General features: G+C 30.8%; 1 protein-coding gene across 8 annotated transcripts in view; it reads right to left on the reverse strand.

The window, feature by feature from the left end:
- LOC134711229 (signal-induced proliferation-associated 1-like protein 1) overlaps positions 1-17,488 on the reverse strand; it is a 47,456-nt gene that overhangs the window by 25,999 nt on the left and 3,969 nt on the right. For 6 of the 8 annotated variants that reach the window (XR_010106157.1, XM_063571703.1, XM_063571709.1 and 3 more), the window contains exons 2-8: positions 11,038-12,182; positions 8,996-9,013; positions 5,274-5,419; positions 4,067-4,252; positions 2,091-2,166; positions 1,292-1,390; positions 203-306 (exon numbers count right to left, since the gene is read on the reverse strand). Coding sequence is in view for 7 of the 8 variants with exons in the window: in XM_063571703.1 (XP_063427773.1) it covers positions 203-306; positions 1,292-1,390; positions 2,091-2,166; positions 4,067-4,252; positions 5,274-5,419; positions 8,996-9,013; positions 11,038-12,157 (1,749 nt within the window). In the remaining variant the exon portion in view is untranslated. The remainder of the gene's footprint in view (positions 1-202; positions 307-1,291; positions 1,391-2,090; positions 2,167-4,066; positions 4,253-5,273; positions 5,420-8,995; positions 9,014-11,037; positions 12,183-17,488) is intronic. The other 2 variants (XM_063571707.1, XM_063571705.1) reach the window with 1 other exon arrangement.

A 17,488-nucleotide genomic window follows, 5' to 3' on the forward strand; every position in this document is an offset into this window, starting at 1 on the left:
CAGGGTAGGTATATGCGAATATTAGCCTGGAGGTCTTTTCACTTCACAAAAAATCTTACAAATAGTTTTTTTGTAAAAAAAATTTGTGAAATGAGTCGCTGATGCATATTATTTTCTGTGTGAGGCAACAGGTCAAATATATTTGAAACATTTGTTTTCTGTGTACTGTAGAAGGTTTCACATGGATGAAATATTTATTTACCTGTTGTGTATTATTTGCTGTGTAAGGTAAGAGGGTTGACACATGAAACATAATCTCACTATTATTAAACGTTGTGTAGTAGGAATGAGTTCCTGTTGAATCACCTGAAAAGATAAAAATAAACAATTCTCTTTTTTCTAATTTTATGATATTTCTTTTTTTTAATGATATTTTTTCTTCTTTTTCTTGACAGTTCAATAATTATTTTCTTTCTTTTAAGGGCAGTCCAGTAAACACACCACTTGAATCAATCCCTTTACATTTCCTAACTGTCACAGATTTTTAGAAAATAAATGAAGTTATTGGTTGTCCCACTGTCTATATCACTCTGTTCAGCTCTTAATATTATTCTGTATCATGTCTTTGTGACGTCAAATACGCTGACCCTGCCTTAATTACTTTGACCTGGACATATCAGGGACGTCATAATGTTTGAACCGACGTTAATAACTTTAACCCGAACTTATCAAGTCATCTTTGGTGTGCTGGTGAAACAAAGAAAACACTTCTGAAACACGCAAATATAGCCCAATAAATCAATTATCAGATTATCTGCATATTGATATTGTAAAATATCAGCTGCTTGACATTATATGAAGGCTTTTTGATCTCGTTCGCTACGCTCACTTGACAAAAAGCATCATATTATGTCTCGCAGCTGATATTTTACGATATCATACATGCAGATAACCAGATAATCGGTACTTATTTATTTAGCTTCATCATTACATTTTTTTTCTTATGTGTGAGCTTTTAACAGGACTGTTGACACAGAGATATGTCTTACCTTTATGTAATTTTGTGTGCAGAGAGAACATAATCATCCTCAAAAGGAGATTGAGCAAACTGCAAACGCTACCACAACATCATACCAAATATTATTGACCTACCGCTTGTTGCTCTCTAAAAACTGACATTATCAGAAACAAAAACATCATTGATGTTATCAGAAACAGCACACCTAAGTCTTGCTTTTTTTATTTATCAAGGAGATATCAAGTCCTAATATTTTTATTTTTTTGTTTTATTCAAATGTCTTCTCCTCCTAAAGCTAACTTTACAATAGTTTAACCATATAAGCATACTCACTTTTATTATCCAATTGGGCTCTATATTTCTCAAATCCTTTTAATCTAATTTTGTGACCTATACATTTTAAAAACTCTTCAAATGCAGGACTAGAATTTTCTAAAAAAAGAAAAAGAAATTTACAATGTTTTTACCTGAACATATTGAATTCAATATCAAATTCAATATTCATAAATAATCATATTAGGCTGGTTGTATTACAATATTTTCTCTCAAGTGTTTCTCAAACTGTGTCTAGTTGAACATATAGAAGAAAAACGTCAAATTTCTTTTTCTGTCAGACAAACCCTAAAACAGTTTGGCACAGCCTGTTCTCTTTATATTTAGTAATCATAAAACAGTATTTAGACTTCATGTGTTCTTTCATTGCTTTTCTGTAAGTCATCTCCAACCAAACTTTTCAGATCAGAAACAGCCCAAAAGTTGACGGATTTGACAATTGTCTGTGTTATAATACTACATATACTGATCACATATTTCAAGACATTAATAAAAATCTTTGTCAGTAAGATTTGTCTATACTTGTAGAGTCCTGGCCTCGAAGTCATAAAACTTTCAAGTCTGTTTTTGTACTCATACTCCAAAATCAACCAATTAAAATGCTGAATTTCATGCTTAGAGGATAATTTTTGTGCTCTGAGCACTGAGCAAAGTTTTATGACTTCAACCCCTGTTGTTTCAGCTTTTCATTTTTTTTTTTTTTTTTTTTAGCATAAACCAATATTAAACAGTACTTTTAGATTTTCTCCCTTATCAATCTACTTTCATTCTGTTTCATATGATGTATAGATGTACCTACCATTATTATACATATCTTCTTCTGATGATTGTCCAGAACGACATAATAAAACACCTACTTTGTAGGTACTGTACAACTGAAATAGAAAAAAGAACATTTAAAATTTAGGAAATATAGAACGATACTGCATAACAAACTTGGGTGTCAGCAAGTATGTTTAAGCCCATCACATTCTTTTTTTGTCTGTCCAAAGTCAGGGGCCTATAATAGAGTGGTTGTAGTTTGTAACTGTATGTCTTATATGTTTTTGTTTTGTTTTGTTTATTTTCAGGCGTTACTGCAATATATAATTGATAACATCTATATTTGGTCTCTAGTTGATAGTTGTCTCATTGGCAATCATACCACATCTCCTTAATGTATATTCAGCTATAGTTTATATAAATCAAATTACTGATATAAATATAAAGAAAAGTTTCATGGGACAATGAGTACTGTAAATTCAGAAATTATTGCGATGTTTTTATTATTGCAAAAATGTGACAGTTATAATAATTTAAACTAGCATTTTGAATTTAATTTATGATTTAAACAGGATTTATCTCAATATAGTAACAATTAAATTCACATTTGAGTCTAAAATGTCAAAATCACAACAATAATTGCATGCAATAATTTCTGAATTTACAGTTTTCTATCTTCAGCCATCATTTAAACATTAAAAAGACATAGGAAAGATTTTTTGTTGTTGATTTTAATGGCTCATCAAGGATCACTTAAAATTTCTGCTATGTAATGATCTGATGGTTTGAATGATGATGTTTCCTTTATAGTGTATAATTCAGGAAATTGTCACACTTACAACACTTCTACTAAGTGTTTGAACTATGCCACTGACCAGGACAGAAATATACTAACAGTCATGCATAAAACACTTAGTCAGATAGTTTGTACAGTATTATAGTAATTTAATAAATTCTGAGAAAATTACAATGCATTTCAACTAACTTTTTTGTAAAACTATGCAAAATTAATTATCTCAATAATTTATTCTACAAGACTTCCAAAATGACAATTTCAATGGCTTATTTAGGATCACTTTAAATTTCTCCTATGTAATGATCTGGAGATTTTCAATGATGAGCTTAAAATCTCATACAAATTTCATCAACATTCATCAAGAGTTAATCTTCTACCTCAAATCATAATGGTATTAAAGATTGTTTACAGCGATGAATGATTGACAAATATCCCATGTCATGATGAGGAAAAAAATATACAGAAGCCTGTTCATGAAGGTCACACTTAGGACCAGAGAAATTGACCTCGAAAGTCATATGGGGACGAAGTCCCCAATAACAGTAGAAAATTCAATAAAAAAAAAATCGGGAAAATTTCCCAAATTTGTCATTGTACTAATGAACTCAAAATCGCTCAATTTTTTTTATGTCATGTCATATTTTTCAAATCCCGGACCTGCGCAGAAATCTACAATGTACTTCCTTTTTCCGGTCTCGATTGTATGAAACTTGGAGTAAAATATATATTTATCAGTCTAGTATAAAATAAGAAGGAGCTATAATACCAATTTTATTTTTTAATAATTCCTTGATATGAAAAAAACGTTACCTGATGAAAGCGTCCCTTTGTTTACATTGCATATGACGTCATAATTTAAATAACGTCACAACTAAAATCCCTAACAACAGAACCAAAATCGGAAACGTTACGGTATTTCCGTTTTTTTGGGTTTTTTTACAAATATTTAAGTTACAAACAAATAATTCATACAGACTTCGTGCCCATTTACAGGTAATGCCTGCCTCATATTATGACCTTTAAAATGAGGTTCTTATCCAATACAAATTATGACAGTGGGACAAGTATGGAGTGTTCTAAAATAATGTGTTTTTAGCTTAATAGAGGTAATCTTTATGCCAGGTTTGAATGTACTTTCAAAAAATGAATGTTTGGATTTTATAGCAGGTTTGAGTGTACTTTAAACCTACATGTATGTATGTTTGGACTATACCTACCCCTTGTTCATCAAGTTTTAACAACTGCTCCAATGTCTTTGGGGTAGTTGTTCCAAGTTTGAGGCAGGATATTTGTAATTGAGGTATTAGGAATTCTAGGATGTCCTTGACCTGACCAGTCCGAGAACTACTAATTCGGCCACTTGGTATGGCTTCTTCAAGTATGGCTCCCCGTAATGTGGTCAGCTGGAAACATAAATATAACAGTGTTATGGTAAAGGTATTCACAATTTAGGTTTTAGAGATGTGGATAAAACATTTGTGTACTAATATTTTACACCAATGTTTCTATTTACATCCTTCTAACTGCAGCTGACTCCATTCTTGGATTCCATCACCGTGTTTCTAGTGATACTGAATAATTTTTAAGATTCATTTATTTTCATTGACCAGAACTTATTTTCATGGTTAATGGAATATTTGTATTTGCATGAAAACTTGAATTGGTGGCAGTGATATTGTTTGCCTTAAATTAGTGGAGAATAAAGGCTTTTTCCCCTGGAGAAGAATCCCAATTTGAAAAAAAAAATGGATTAGAATTATTTAAAAAAAGACAACTTTTTTTCCCAAACAGTGCAGTCTCAGTAGTAGTTGTGCATGATAACAAACTGAAAAAAACTCATTTAAAACCATTTTCTTGCCTAAATTGACTATATGTGGACATTTGAGGGTCCATTTATGTATCATCACTGACAAAATTGGGTCTTATTTTAAAGCAGGGTTTGACTCTAGAAAATGGGTCTGTAAATTGAAGTTTCAGTCAAATTCATGGTTTATTTTAAATTTCCCAATTTGATGAAAATGGCACATATTTTCCAATAGAAAAGGGTAGAGGTAGTTTCAAAAAAAAGCCAACAATATCACTGGGTGGTTTGGTTAAAGTCTTCATAGAAGTCTGAAGATAATTTGTATTGTGTTGAACATTTGGATTTTTAGATAACAGATCTCTGCCAATGAAATATCAATGAATCCACAGTAAAGGTAAGACAATGGTGCATCATTTATAGCTATTTCTGGTGAAAATACAATAATCTTTTGAAATTCATGCAATGACTAAGATGGTTAAATATATGATGAAAAGTATATGGTTTTATTATGTTGCTGGTTTACTGTCTAACTAAACATCAACATAACATTAGCTGTTATTCATAAACACTCCAATATGTTGACTTTTAATGTGTGTTTATAACTCTTATTATAGACTTACTGCACTGGTCCTAAAAATGATCCTATGTTGGTACTGTCCATATTCTGCTTTCCCTAATTTGTTCTCTCTATCTTCTAACTTCTCTCTCCGAATACTGATTGCCACTGGGCCAAAATTTTCATCAATACCAAAAAAGTTTTGGTGATCTATTAATATAAACGTTTTACATTATATACATATATACAATAAATTAATACTGCACAGGAACAAAAATCAAAACTAGTACAACAGTGAACTTGTATATATGAATTAATATGATACATATTGAACATTTGAGCATGTCGAGTCTTCAAAATTTCATGCTTAACTAATGTATGAGAGATTCTGTCAATTGTCAAACACAAAAGTCAAATCAGGGTTTTCATTTTTAATTCCTTAGTACAAATGAGGGTATCTTATATGATATAATGCTTGTAATATTTGTTGCTGCAGGGGGTGCATTTGCTAAAAAAAAGTTGGAGCCATAAAAATTGCCAGCAATTTTTGAAAACATGAAGACAAATTAGAGCCTGCCTCAATCAAGATGAAAAATAGAGAGCTATGATTCACATGTCAAGTGATGTATAATCAATATGAATAAATCAAGTTTTTTCCCATAAAATATATATATTGTCAAACTGGTGTTTTAATTATTTCAGTAAAGATCATAACAAATTTTTCATTCTGTTTGTTGTTTTAAATTTACCTACATGACATCAGATATAAAAATAGAAGAAGTTGTTCCATATATAAATTATCATTTCTTTGTTCCATAAATAAATTTGTTTTCCATGACCAACATATATATGTAAACAGTATTGTTTTTAACAATGCTATTCAATATTGCTAGCTAGAGTTTATCATCTTATGATAACAAAATTGCACTCAAGTTATGTGCCAGTGAAATGAAGTATTTGGGTGTCTAATCTCAAATAGTTTTTGTATTATACATGATTTTATTGAATATTATTTGTTTTAATCTTGAATTATTGATGTTTTTGTCATATAGTAAGTTTATATGTCCTTCAGGACCCTAAATTAGAATAAAAACTCTTTTACTATGTGCAAAAAAAGCAAAGGGGAACATTATAGGATTTTGTTTGGCGTGAGTGTTGTTTTGAAAAAATATAAGGATTAGAATTAATGAGATGTTTTTTGGTTAATCGCAAAAATATGACATTTTCATGTCTAAATCAACTTCTTATCTCCTATCATGTTAAAAGTGAAAACAAACCACATCAAGGTTAATTAGGAGTGTACTTGCAGCATTGAAAGGATGGTCTTTGCAAGTTATTTTTGGAAGGAATTGTTGTTTAAAAATAAAATTGCTCCTGATATAATTTATAGACAAATTCACAATAAAAATGAGAATGCAATGTTTGAATTCTGATCAATTATTGACACCTTTTGAGAGTAATAAGTCATGTTTAATCACAGTTACCCATGTTCCTCAAATTTATGAGCTCAATTTTAGCTAGAACAACTTGATAGCCAAATTTTTATCAATTTTTGAACTCCTGTTAACCAGCACTGTAATTTTAATTTAACCATCTAATCATTTCTAATTATCACCTTTCAAAATTTATAATTATTGATAATTTTGATTTCAAACTCTCACACTTTGTTAATCTGTTTAATGTGAGGGTACCCAATTTGCATCTATTGAAATCCTTCAATAATTATGACGTCTGTTAAAGCTTTTTCATAATTTGTTGTGATGCCTTCATCGAAGGAGTCACTTAGTACAAACAAAATAATTGCCTTCAAGACAACATATAGAATATGGACAACATTTTTCATACTATTTTGACATACAGAAGTTAGCATTGGCTAGTATGATCACAGAATTTAAAGGTTATTTAAGTATATGGTTGCTATGTTTCTATTAATATATATGTCGTGTACAAGTTGCGATTTTGTACAGGTTATAACATGTACAAAAATATTGTACATGTTATATAATTATAACTTGTATAATGCAAAAATACAAGTTCTAACATGTACAAAAGTACCTCATACATGTTATAACCTGTACAAAATATTGCTTTAAAATGGTTTTAACTTGTACAAAATTTAAAATAAATCTTTATGAAGTAAAATACACATTTAAATTTACCAATGCATAAAGAACAACAATGAATAGGCCACAAAGTGTCTTTTTCTGTAAAGGACAATGATCACAAAATTTCAGAAATATATGTTTCATGACTTATGTTGGCAAAATGTGTTTTCATGTAATTGTATGTTTCATGCAGTCCATCATGGCTTAAATAAGTGTGAAACTATTTACTAAAAGCTTGCATTCCTCAATGACAATTATAATTAGATACTAGTAACTAAATTCTTCCAAAAAGTTTAAGAACGATTCCTAATAATTTTGGGAAAAACTCCCTCTCGATTTTATAGCTAGCAAAAACTAAAACAATGTCTTATATGCTTACTCTGTAAAAGCAAGAGAGAGCTAAAATAGTTTGCATTGGACCACGCTTCATTATCAATATCTTTGGATCTTCTCTTCAACATTTTTGGCCTTCAGCATGACTTATGTAAATTTATAACTTAATTTTTGTTTATAAACTATAAGATCATTGCATGAGGCGAATGTCATTTTGATGTTTTAAATATATATCCTCTACTTTGAAAGCATGTATTTGTTGCCTTTGGATCAGATGTTGTCTGCTCCATGGGAAGGTTGTTGTCTTTTAACCACATACCCCATTTCAATTCCAAATTGTATTTGTAGACACATCTATCCTGGCCATCCTCTTATGTCTTTTAGTGTCAACTAGAAAGAAAGTATTTTACTATTGCCTTCAAAGTGGACACTCACAATTATAATTCATCAAATAAAGATATGTCCATAGATAGTCATAAGAGGATCATAAGACATGTCCTAAGATATATCTTATGAGAGGTCTTAGGAATGCTTCGTAATACCGACCCCTAGACATTAACTGTTTCAAAAAAGGACAAAACACACATGAACATGAAGGAATAATAAAAACGTTATGAAAATGTTATTGAGGTCAATATCGTCTGTTGCGATATTAGAAAAATATCCTTTTTTTTCGATTTTGTACAAGTTAAAACCATTTTTAAGCAATATTTTGTACAGGTTATAACATGTATGAGGTACTTTTGTACATGTTATAACTTGTATTTTTGCATTATACAAGTTATAACATGTACAATATTTTTGTACATGTTATAACGTGTACAAAATCGCAACTTGTACACGACATATATATCTATATATATATTGAAGATCAATAAAATACATGAAATAAAATGGACAGATAGAACATTCAAGTCAATTTTCATAATACACTATTTACAAATGAAGATAGAAATAGAAGTCAGTTGAAGACTTTCATTCAGCATTGCTGGTAAAAATAATGTTATACATTCTATATGTATGGACATAATAGATTAATTTGAACCTCAGACTGTGTCCCCTGTCAATATAATCTGAACAGACCATATGTAGTGTATTGACCTTGTCCATATTGTCATAAGTCTATAATTGATGAAAGCTGAAAGACGTGCAAATTGATAAATTACAGAAATACGTATTCTCTAGTCTTTATAATAAAACCTGTAAGAAATCTGCCTAGTTTTATGCAAAATGGGTACAAATTGTGTATGTAGATGGTGTGATTCGGGTACTGTAATGTCAAAGAATGTTATACATGAGAAAGAGTTTATTAGAACGTGCTATAAAAAGCCTATCAACGACAACTTACCTGTAATTGCCCCTGAGGCTGAAGTAGATTTTATTACTAATGTACGTAAACTTAAACATATATATATAGGAAATAATTATTACAGTTGCTGCCAGATATATCACCAGCAGCCTTATTTGACGAATTCCAGCACAATCTGTGCATTCGAGAACTAGTCTACGAGAAAGATTTAAATGAGAAGAATTTTTTTTCCACAAATATTCTTTTTTCAAAATCATGTCATGGAATACCATGTTGCAAGCAAGTCAATCTGCTTATTTTTGATGATAACTTTCTAAATTACATGAATTATATGTTTATAAAACTAGATTGAAGTAGTTTGATATATGTATAATGATGTGCATGTACAATGAAGCATATCATTATGTGAAAATGTCTTATTATTGTTTCTTTTTTGTACAAATGTATGTAAACATGGTAAAACTTAATTCCTAAATCTTTGTTGGAAGTGGTCATGCTTTTCTCAGTTTGCCGAATCATCAGAATTTTCTACAGAACAAGCATGTCTAGTTCCCTTTAACTCTCCTCAAATGGTACATTGGCAGATCCAGGGGGGTTCCGGGGGTTGGAACCCCCCCTTTTTTTGGCAGATCAATGCATTTGAGTGGGGACATATACATGATATAGGTGGAACCTCCCCCCCCCCCCCCCCCCCCCCCATCTTTTTAAAATGGCTGGATCCGCCCCTGTGGTATGTCACGTTATGTCTAACTTACAATAAGTTTTAGACAATGTTGCAGTCAGTGAGTAGCCATGTATTAATTTTTTTCAACCTTATCTTAAACTTATCTAAATAATGTACTACATGTATCCTATAAAAAAAAATGATGATATAAAAGGCAGAAACTTGCTGGTTTCAGAACTTTCTATTTAATTCGTTAACATAAAATTGAAAATGTAATTAGGGGAATGTGTCAAAGAGACAACAACTCAAACAAGAAAACAACATTTATAGAATCAGAACTTTTATAACTTGAATTTAGTTGGAGCTCATGGTGTCCACTAGATGTCTAATCGTGTATTTTCATTACTTTTTTTATATCATGTTAATTTCAATACTTTCCCTATATCAAAAAGAGTAATTTATACCAGTATTACTCACATTAATACATATATTTGTATACAATTACAATTGTACTTCTTCGTGTGATACATTTCTTAATTCAAATGTTTTCTTTATTTAACAAACAACATGTAAAAGGAAAACGAAAAATCTTTTTGTGGTGGCAGAAACATATCATTAGTATATATTTCAGTACAACGGGATATTAGTTGAATTCGATACTAGCTTATACAAATAAATACCTCAACTGTATTGTATAGGGTTCAATAATTTCTACAACATGAACAAAACCAAGGAAATTCAATACACTACACGATTTCATATTAAATTATTTCTCGAGTTAAGAAGTGCAGGTTACATGTGTTACTTGATGTCTGACGGAGATTCAACCAGGCCTGTTTATTTTACCATGCTAATAACTGTATGTCATATCTACATATCAGTTAAAAATCCAGATTTCAACTATTACATGTATATATGAAAACATAAGATCTATTATTTATCAATAAACAACCCATGGAAATGAAAATTTATAAACATAGATGTAAAATAACCAAGATAATGATTCTAACATACACTACATGTATATATATACAGTCGATATGCTGTACATTGTACTTAAACATTCAGTAAAAAATTCAGTCGTAAATCTTGAGCCCTGGAGTCATTATTTTCAAAACAGTGAGTCCAAACATATACATGTATTCATTAAGATACATGTAGCAAAATGCACCGATATTATTCTATAACAAATGTCTAAAATAATAAAAATTTCTTAGCCATTTCCTTTCTCTATTTTGTCATGCAGACTGAAAAAAATAAATCATACAGCTGTAAAATTTCCTATTCTCATGGACTGTTGGACTTGCAATGGCCAAAAAAATGAGTCCCAGGACTAGTTTGCCTTAGAAAATCCTTAGTAAGAACCTTAGATATCCATACACCTGTACATACTTGTGTATACATGTTACATACTTACCATAACCATAAAAGAAATGTCTATAATAACTGGCACCATGATCTACATATTCCATAACATGATTCCGATGTAATACTACATGAGGAAGCATAAGTCCCGTTGGAGTAGGTGAAGAGTCTAATATAGATAACCCACAACACGCAGGTGACCGTGTCAATATTGCACTATTTTGAGTATTCTTAGATTTATTTAACGTTCTTCGTGCTGAACTTCGACCTAAACTAACTATTCGTTCCTCCTCACCACCTATTTCATTTCTAAAGAACGGACATTTAAGCACCAAATTGTTACTTTTGTCGTCACCCTCATCTTCCGACTCCCGTCCATCTTTCTGTGAGGCTGCCGATGCACCAGTTGTAGTATTTCTACCGATTTGTAAAGGGTTACTAATGCTATGAATAATTTCCTCCACATTAAAAGTAATACTCTGACAGTCATAATGTAAAAAAGCTTTACTCCTTAATCGTTCCTCAGCACGAACATCAACATCAATATTGTCAGGAGTTTTGGGGTTAATTTCTGGTTCACTTTTCCCCCGTAATTTTGTAAAAATTCCAGATGGACGTGTTTCATTTGTTATAGATTTACTCCTGCTTTTCCGATCTTTGTGTTTGAATTTAGATTTTGTTCTAGGACTATCTGTTATATCTTCAGTAGATTTGTCCTTCACAGCACTACCGTTAGAAGCACGAAACCGTACTCCTTCATTTTTACCCCGTAACAATTCCTGCAATTGAGCAGGCGCTGGACTTCTCTGATCAGCATTTACATGGCTATAGTCCTTCAACAATGCAAAGAAGCTGTCATGTCCACTTTTTCCGAGAACATCAATTGAGGATGTACTCCCATAATCCCTGTGTATTCCTGTATGAAATTCATCCACATCAATATAATCAATACTATCCATTTCTAAACTACTATTACTTCGATACAAGACAGGTTTTTTCTTCCTATCCTTTTTATCCTTCCCTTTGGATTTGTTTTTACCCCATGATTTAGCCGCCTGCGTACCATGAATAGTGGCCCTCTGTCCACCCCGCACGAAGGCGTCACGGGGAGGAGTGTTCGAGTTATATCCATTGGTATCTCTCTGATAGTAATCCTGTTTCGTTGATGCCATTTCATCCCATAGTGTGTGTTGTTATCTGAATAAGAAAATAATAACAAATCTCAGGATGTATATTCAATAGAGATATATGTACATGTGTTCTTATTTCCTGATTAAACAGTAACCCGTTCAACTTCACGCTAAGTAATAAACCTCCTCCACTGTGAAATGTCGTTAAGGATTATTTATATAATGTAAAGTACATTCTTTCTATATTTGGTTATATATCATTGTTTTCTAGCCAATGTTACATGTGTTAACTTTTATCCATAAATAACAAAAATATGTGACTTCAGGAAAATTGTACTTTTTGTACATTTACTTTAACAAGTTTACATTCTGAATCACTCGGAATTCCTTTATCTTAATCCATTTTTTGAAAATATTTCTTTATAAACATAAGCTGTGATTAAATAGATAATACAGAGAATATAACAAAATTTCACTGATTTCCTACACAAAAAAATTATCTAATAATCTAACATCTGTATTCTCCAAACTTACAAATGCACCTGTTTATTAATTGCTAATTAAAACAGTTTCCTACACTTTTATTTCCCAAAAAACTACCTTGAAATAGCCAAATTTCATCTGATGTAAATATTTAAAACTTTAAGCTGTGAATGAGGAATTTCACTGCCAAATAATTCACATGGAGGTAATAGTCTATTCTTTACACCTAACAGGAATTAAAATTGTTTCTATCAATTAAAAGGAAATCTATTTAGAAGACCTGTAAATTTGTTTACGACCAGATAATTACATTAGAGGCCTTTAACTTGAGGAATTGATTCATACTACTTATAAATACAATTATAGAGATTTCAAAGGTGTCAGGATTTTAAATGTTTTTACTCAAAACAGGAAAAAAAATAAAGGTATAATGAAGTTTACTTCCACTATCATACATGTACATGTAATTGGACATCTGCAGACTGATTTTTTTTTTAATTTATATATGGAGCTTTTCAACTTATAAAAGAAAACCTTATAATCATGACAATTGCCTCCTTTTATTCATAGTACAAATATTCATGCATGTTTACTCCCATAGACAAGAAAACCAAATTGAGAGCTCTAAAATGCATACTTCGCCTCATTCCCCATTTGTGCAGATATTGCAGACATCAATGTTTTGATGTGGGTTACCACAAAAACCAGATGGAATAAAAGATGAAATTAGAGATTCACAATGAACTTTAAACAGTACATATTCTATCAAAATCATTAAAATTGAGTCTGGTTTTTGGAGAGGTTGCAGATCTACATTGTGTGTACAGATACATGTACAGATGAATGTGTATACACAACGATCACTGTTTTGCACAACAGTATACATGCATCTACATGTAGTAGTAAAGTTAAAAGGAAATTCCAACAGACATTTTTCAGTTATTGCATGCATTGAATGAAACAAACTGCCTATTTTTGAAAGTCTGTAACTCTGAAATAGCTGAGTGAAAATCCATTCAGTATAAATTTGTAGACTATAAGAAAATCATTCTAGAGATATTTGAGTTGTGTGCAACTTGTTAAAACCAGACGGAGCAATGAGCACTGGTAAATGTATACTATAATACATGCATGTTGATATTGAAAGGCATATAAACTTGAGTTATTGTGTAACATGTTTACTCTAAAACAGATGGACAGACAAACAATTGACTTGCATAGACTAATCATGATAATATGTCCACTGCTGAAGGGTTCATAAAAATTACTTTTATGTGTGTCTAGGATACAATTATTTTTACGTTAAATATAAAGGCCAAATAAAAATATATGTGGGTTTCCAATTACCCTACCTACATGTACCCTAGAACTTAAGACTGTGTAGTATGAATAAAAGTCTTCCCTTAAAGGTATTTTAGTAATTTTTCATTAAAAGCACTGTTAATGCCAGAATGTTGCTCTCATAAATTAAATGACCCCTAAAAAAAATCCTACCTACCTACCCCTACTTTTGTTTAGATGAAACAGGAACCACACATACTATTTTATTTGGCCATAGCAAATTTCTGTTTTAAAGTATACATGTAGATAATCTGACACATTTTTTTATTTTATTAATTCAAATTCATTTTACAATAGAAAATTTTATTTCAAATTCCAGTTCAAGTTCAAATAAAACATTCAAATTTCCAACACAATTTAAATTATATATACATATAGAGAGAAATACCCACATCAACTTGGATGATAACACTCCAAATTCTTATATCTACATTTTTACCTGAATGTTTAACAATGTTTAAACTGTCACGAATTTTTTGCATTTTTAGAATAGCTCTTCAATGAGAAACCCAAAATTATTAGAAACAAAATGGAAATCATGGCTTGTGTAGTAAATTGCCCAAATATGTATAAATACATGAAATAAGAAAAGAAATCCTTTAATATTTACCAATGATTCTTCTAAGAAATTTGTTACATGTACATGTACCTCCATCATCATAAATTATATTTGGAAAAAATATTTACATACATTTACTGATTCATGTTCTGAATTTTGTTTTAAGGGAAATAGAGCTCAAAACTACTTAAAACATTTACTAATAAGCTTGAGATGTTATCTATTCAAGTGGTTCTAATGACTGACTGTCATATGTATTGTTTAAAAGGGAAACTAGAAATATTTCCCTATACTGATTTTTTTACAAATAATTTGAAAAAATAGCTACTAAGGCCACACCAATTTAATTTCTTGTTCTACGGATTTTTGGACTCCAAAAATTGGGGCGAGCGAGCGATTTGAAAATTTTAATAAAAAAATATTTAATTTGCAAATTTTTGAGGCGAAGCTTAAAAAGCAAAGGCGAGCGATTATAATTTTTTTTTGTAAACCTAAAATAGTAGGTTTTGACTATATTAAAACTTGATTTATCACTTGTACCTTGACATTTCTTTAATTTATGAAGTATTTTTTCCCTGTTCAACAAGAAATAATTGAAAAATTAAATCTGGTCTATGTATGTGTGACTAACAATGAGACAATTCTCCATCACAGTCATAATCAGGTTGAGAACAACCCCTTAATGTTATGAATATATCCCTTTTATGGGGTGTCAAAATATTAAAGTTATAATATATTTTTTTTTGTAAAAACACTTAAGTACAAAAGGGCTTATATCTTACCAAAGAACTATAATTAATATTTGGAATTAAATGGTCAAAACATGTTGAAGAATTTTGTAATATTCCTGGACTTTAACCATGTTAACACATTTACTTTAACAGTTTGATATCATTCAAAATAAGTGGACCCATCCCTCTTTTAGAAAAGTTGTTTAAAATATAATGTATTTCTCCTCTTTTTGAGTAAAAAATTCTTAAGTTGTCAAAGGTTTTGTATAGTACAAATGTAGCACTGTACAAATCCTTAATATTTCTATTTTCTTTTCTACAACAGACTGAACAGTATTAGTAAACATGGTAAAATGACCCCTTCAAGGCCCTTGTCTTAGGGAGGGTTTGTCCCAACCTGATAATAACAAACATAGGTCAAAGTACGGCTTTTTACACAGTGCTTTGATCAAGACCAACCAGCAAGCTATAAGGGACCACAACTTAGTATTGTACACAATTCGAACAGGAAAACCAACGATCTAAATTATATTTCCAAACGGGAAAATACCAATAAACCACATCAACAAACGATAACTGCTGAACGACAGGTCTCTGAATCAACCAGGACAGGTGCACAAACCGGCAGCGGGTATGACCGTCACCATACATTATAATTGCAGTTGAAGGCAAATCCTTCAGAAGTTCTTTGTACTTTATTTTAACAACGAACATTTTTTTTATAGGGGATATAAGTTAGGGGGAAAGAAACCAACGTTTTGTTCTGTATTGGTATTTCTATTTACATCAGAGCACTCCCGCTTGGAATAAAATGGTTTCATGCTGAAACAAATATTCTCGCAGATATTTACAGTGTTGTGGGGTGCTGATAGGTTTAAAATCGTTATATAAAGGCTAGACTGTGATTTTAAAAAACAAATGTTGAGATCTTTATATAATATTTACAAAAAAACGGTGCGGGAAATGGACATGATTTCATTTCCGGATGCGGGAAGCGGGAATATAATAAAAATAAAAAAATCAGTTTTGAAAAAAATAGGTGCGGGCGGGTCCGTCGAACAAGGAATCAAATTGGTGTGGCCTAATGGTAATATACATGTATGTAAAATGCTTTATCAAGAAAATCAATCCATGTTTATCATATTACCTGTGTAAAGATGGTTACATAATTTTGAACATATTTCGATTTAACTTATTGGTATTTTGGGGGTTTGTGGTAAGAGTTTTAGCATCCATATATAACATACATGTATTTCACATTTAAAAGCCATTTTTACAATTAAACTAAGACCCTCAATATATTTTTTTCACAAGAATGTTTAGAATTTTGCTTCAAGCTTTAAGAGAGTCATTACCTTCAGAATTACAAATTCTATCAAATTAATTGCATGTGTTTTTTACAAATTTTTCACTGATAAGTAATGGTTTAAATTCTGTATGGCACCTGAGCTTACCCCTAAGTTATTTAATGGTCAAAGTTTGTGTTGCTAAAACATTTGCATGGGTTTTTTTACTGCTGTATTGTATTTTCATATTACTTTTTTTAGTCCTGTTTTTATCTTGCCTTTCTTCATGTTCTTGGACTAATAACTTATGATTAATCCCATGGCATCAGAATTTGCACATATTTTGTTTAATTAATCCCACAATCCTTATCATGAGGTGTATGGTTTTACTGAAAGGTCTGTGCAATGAGTGCACATGTATTCGTTAAAAATTCTGATGCATTATTCAAATTTTATGCAAAATATTGCTTCAAGCCAGCTGGATTTCAATATATCTTTTTTTTAAATTCTCAATCTTCAGATTTATAAGTGTCAAACCAGATTCTTACTTTTTTCATTTATTATAAAAGACAGAAAAAACACTCAATTTGGTTTTAATGACTTCAAATCAGTGATGCCACAATTTCACATGCTGATACAGGATTATGAAAAAGAGGACCAAACACAAGAAAATGAATGAGTGGGACATGTAAAAAGTCTATACATTAACCATATACATGTATGTATCTCCATAACTTGGAGTCTGTGCCAACCCTCCTTGGACCCCCTTAATCTGACTATTACAATTCAATTTATTCTTCACATAATAAAACAAAGTCTTGATACAGAAACATAGACTCTTTCCAATTTCATGGTGAAATAATCAAAAACTTCAAGTCTATTAATACTTGTACTTAGTGATGAAACATTAAATCTGTCATGTAGACCCTCACAAGCCTCAGTATTTTATTAGGTGGTAATCTTTTGATCAGTA

This window comes from Mytilus trossulus, chromosome 3 (assembly GCF_036588685.1).
Source record: "Mytilus trossulus isolate FHL-02 chromosome 3, PNRI_Mtr1.1.1.hap1, whole genome shotgun sequence".
Classification (NCBI taxonomy): domain Eukaryota; kingdom Metazoa; phylum Mollusca; class Bivalvia; order Mytilida; family Mytilidae; genus Mytilus; species Mytilus trossulus.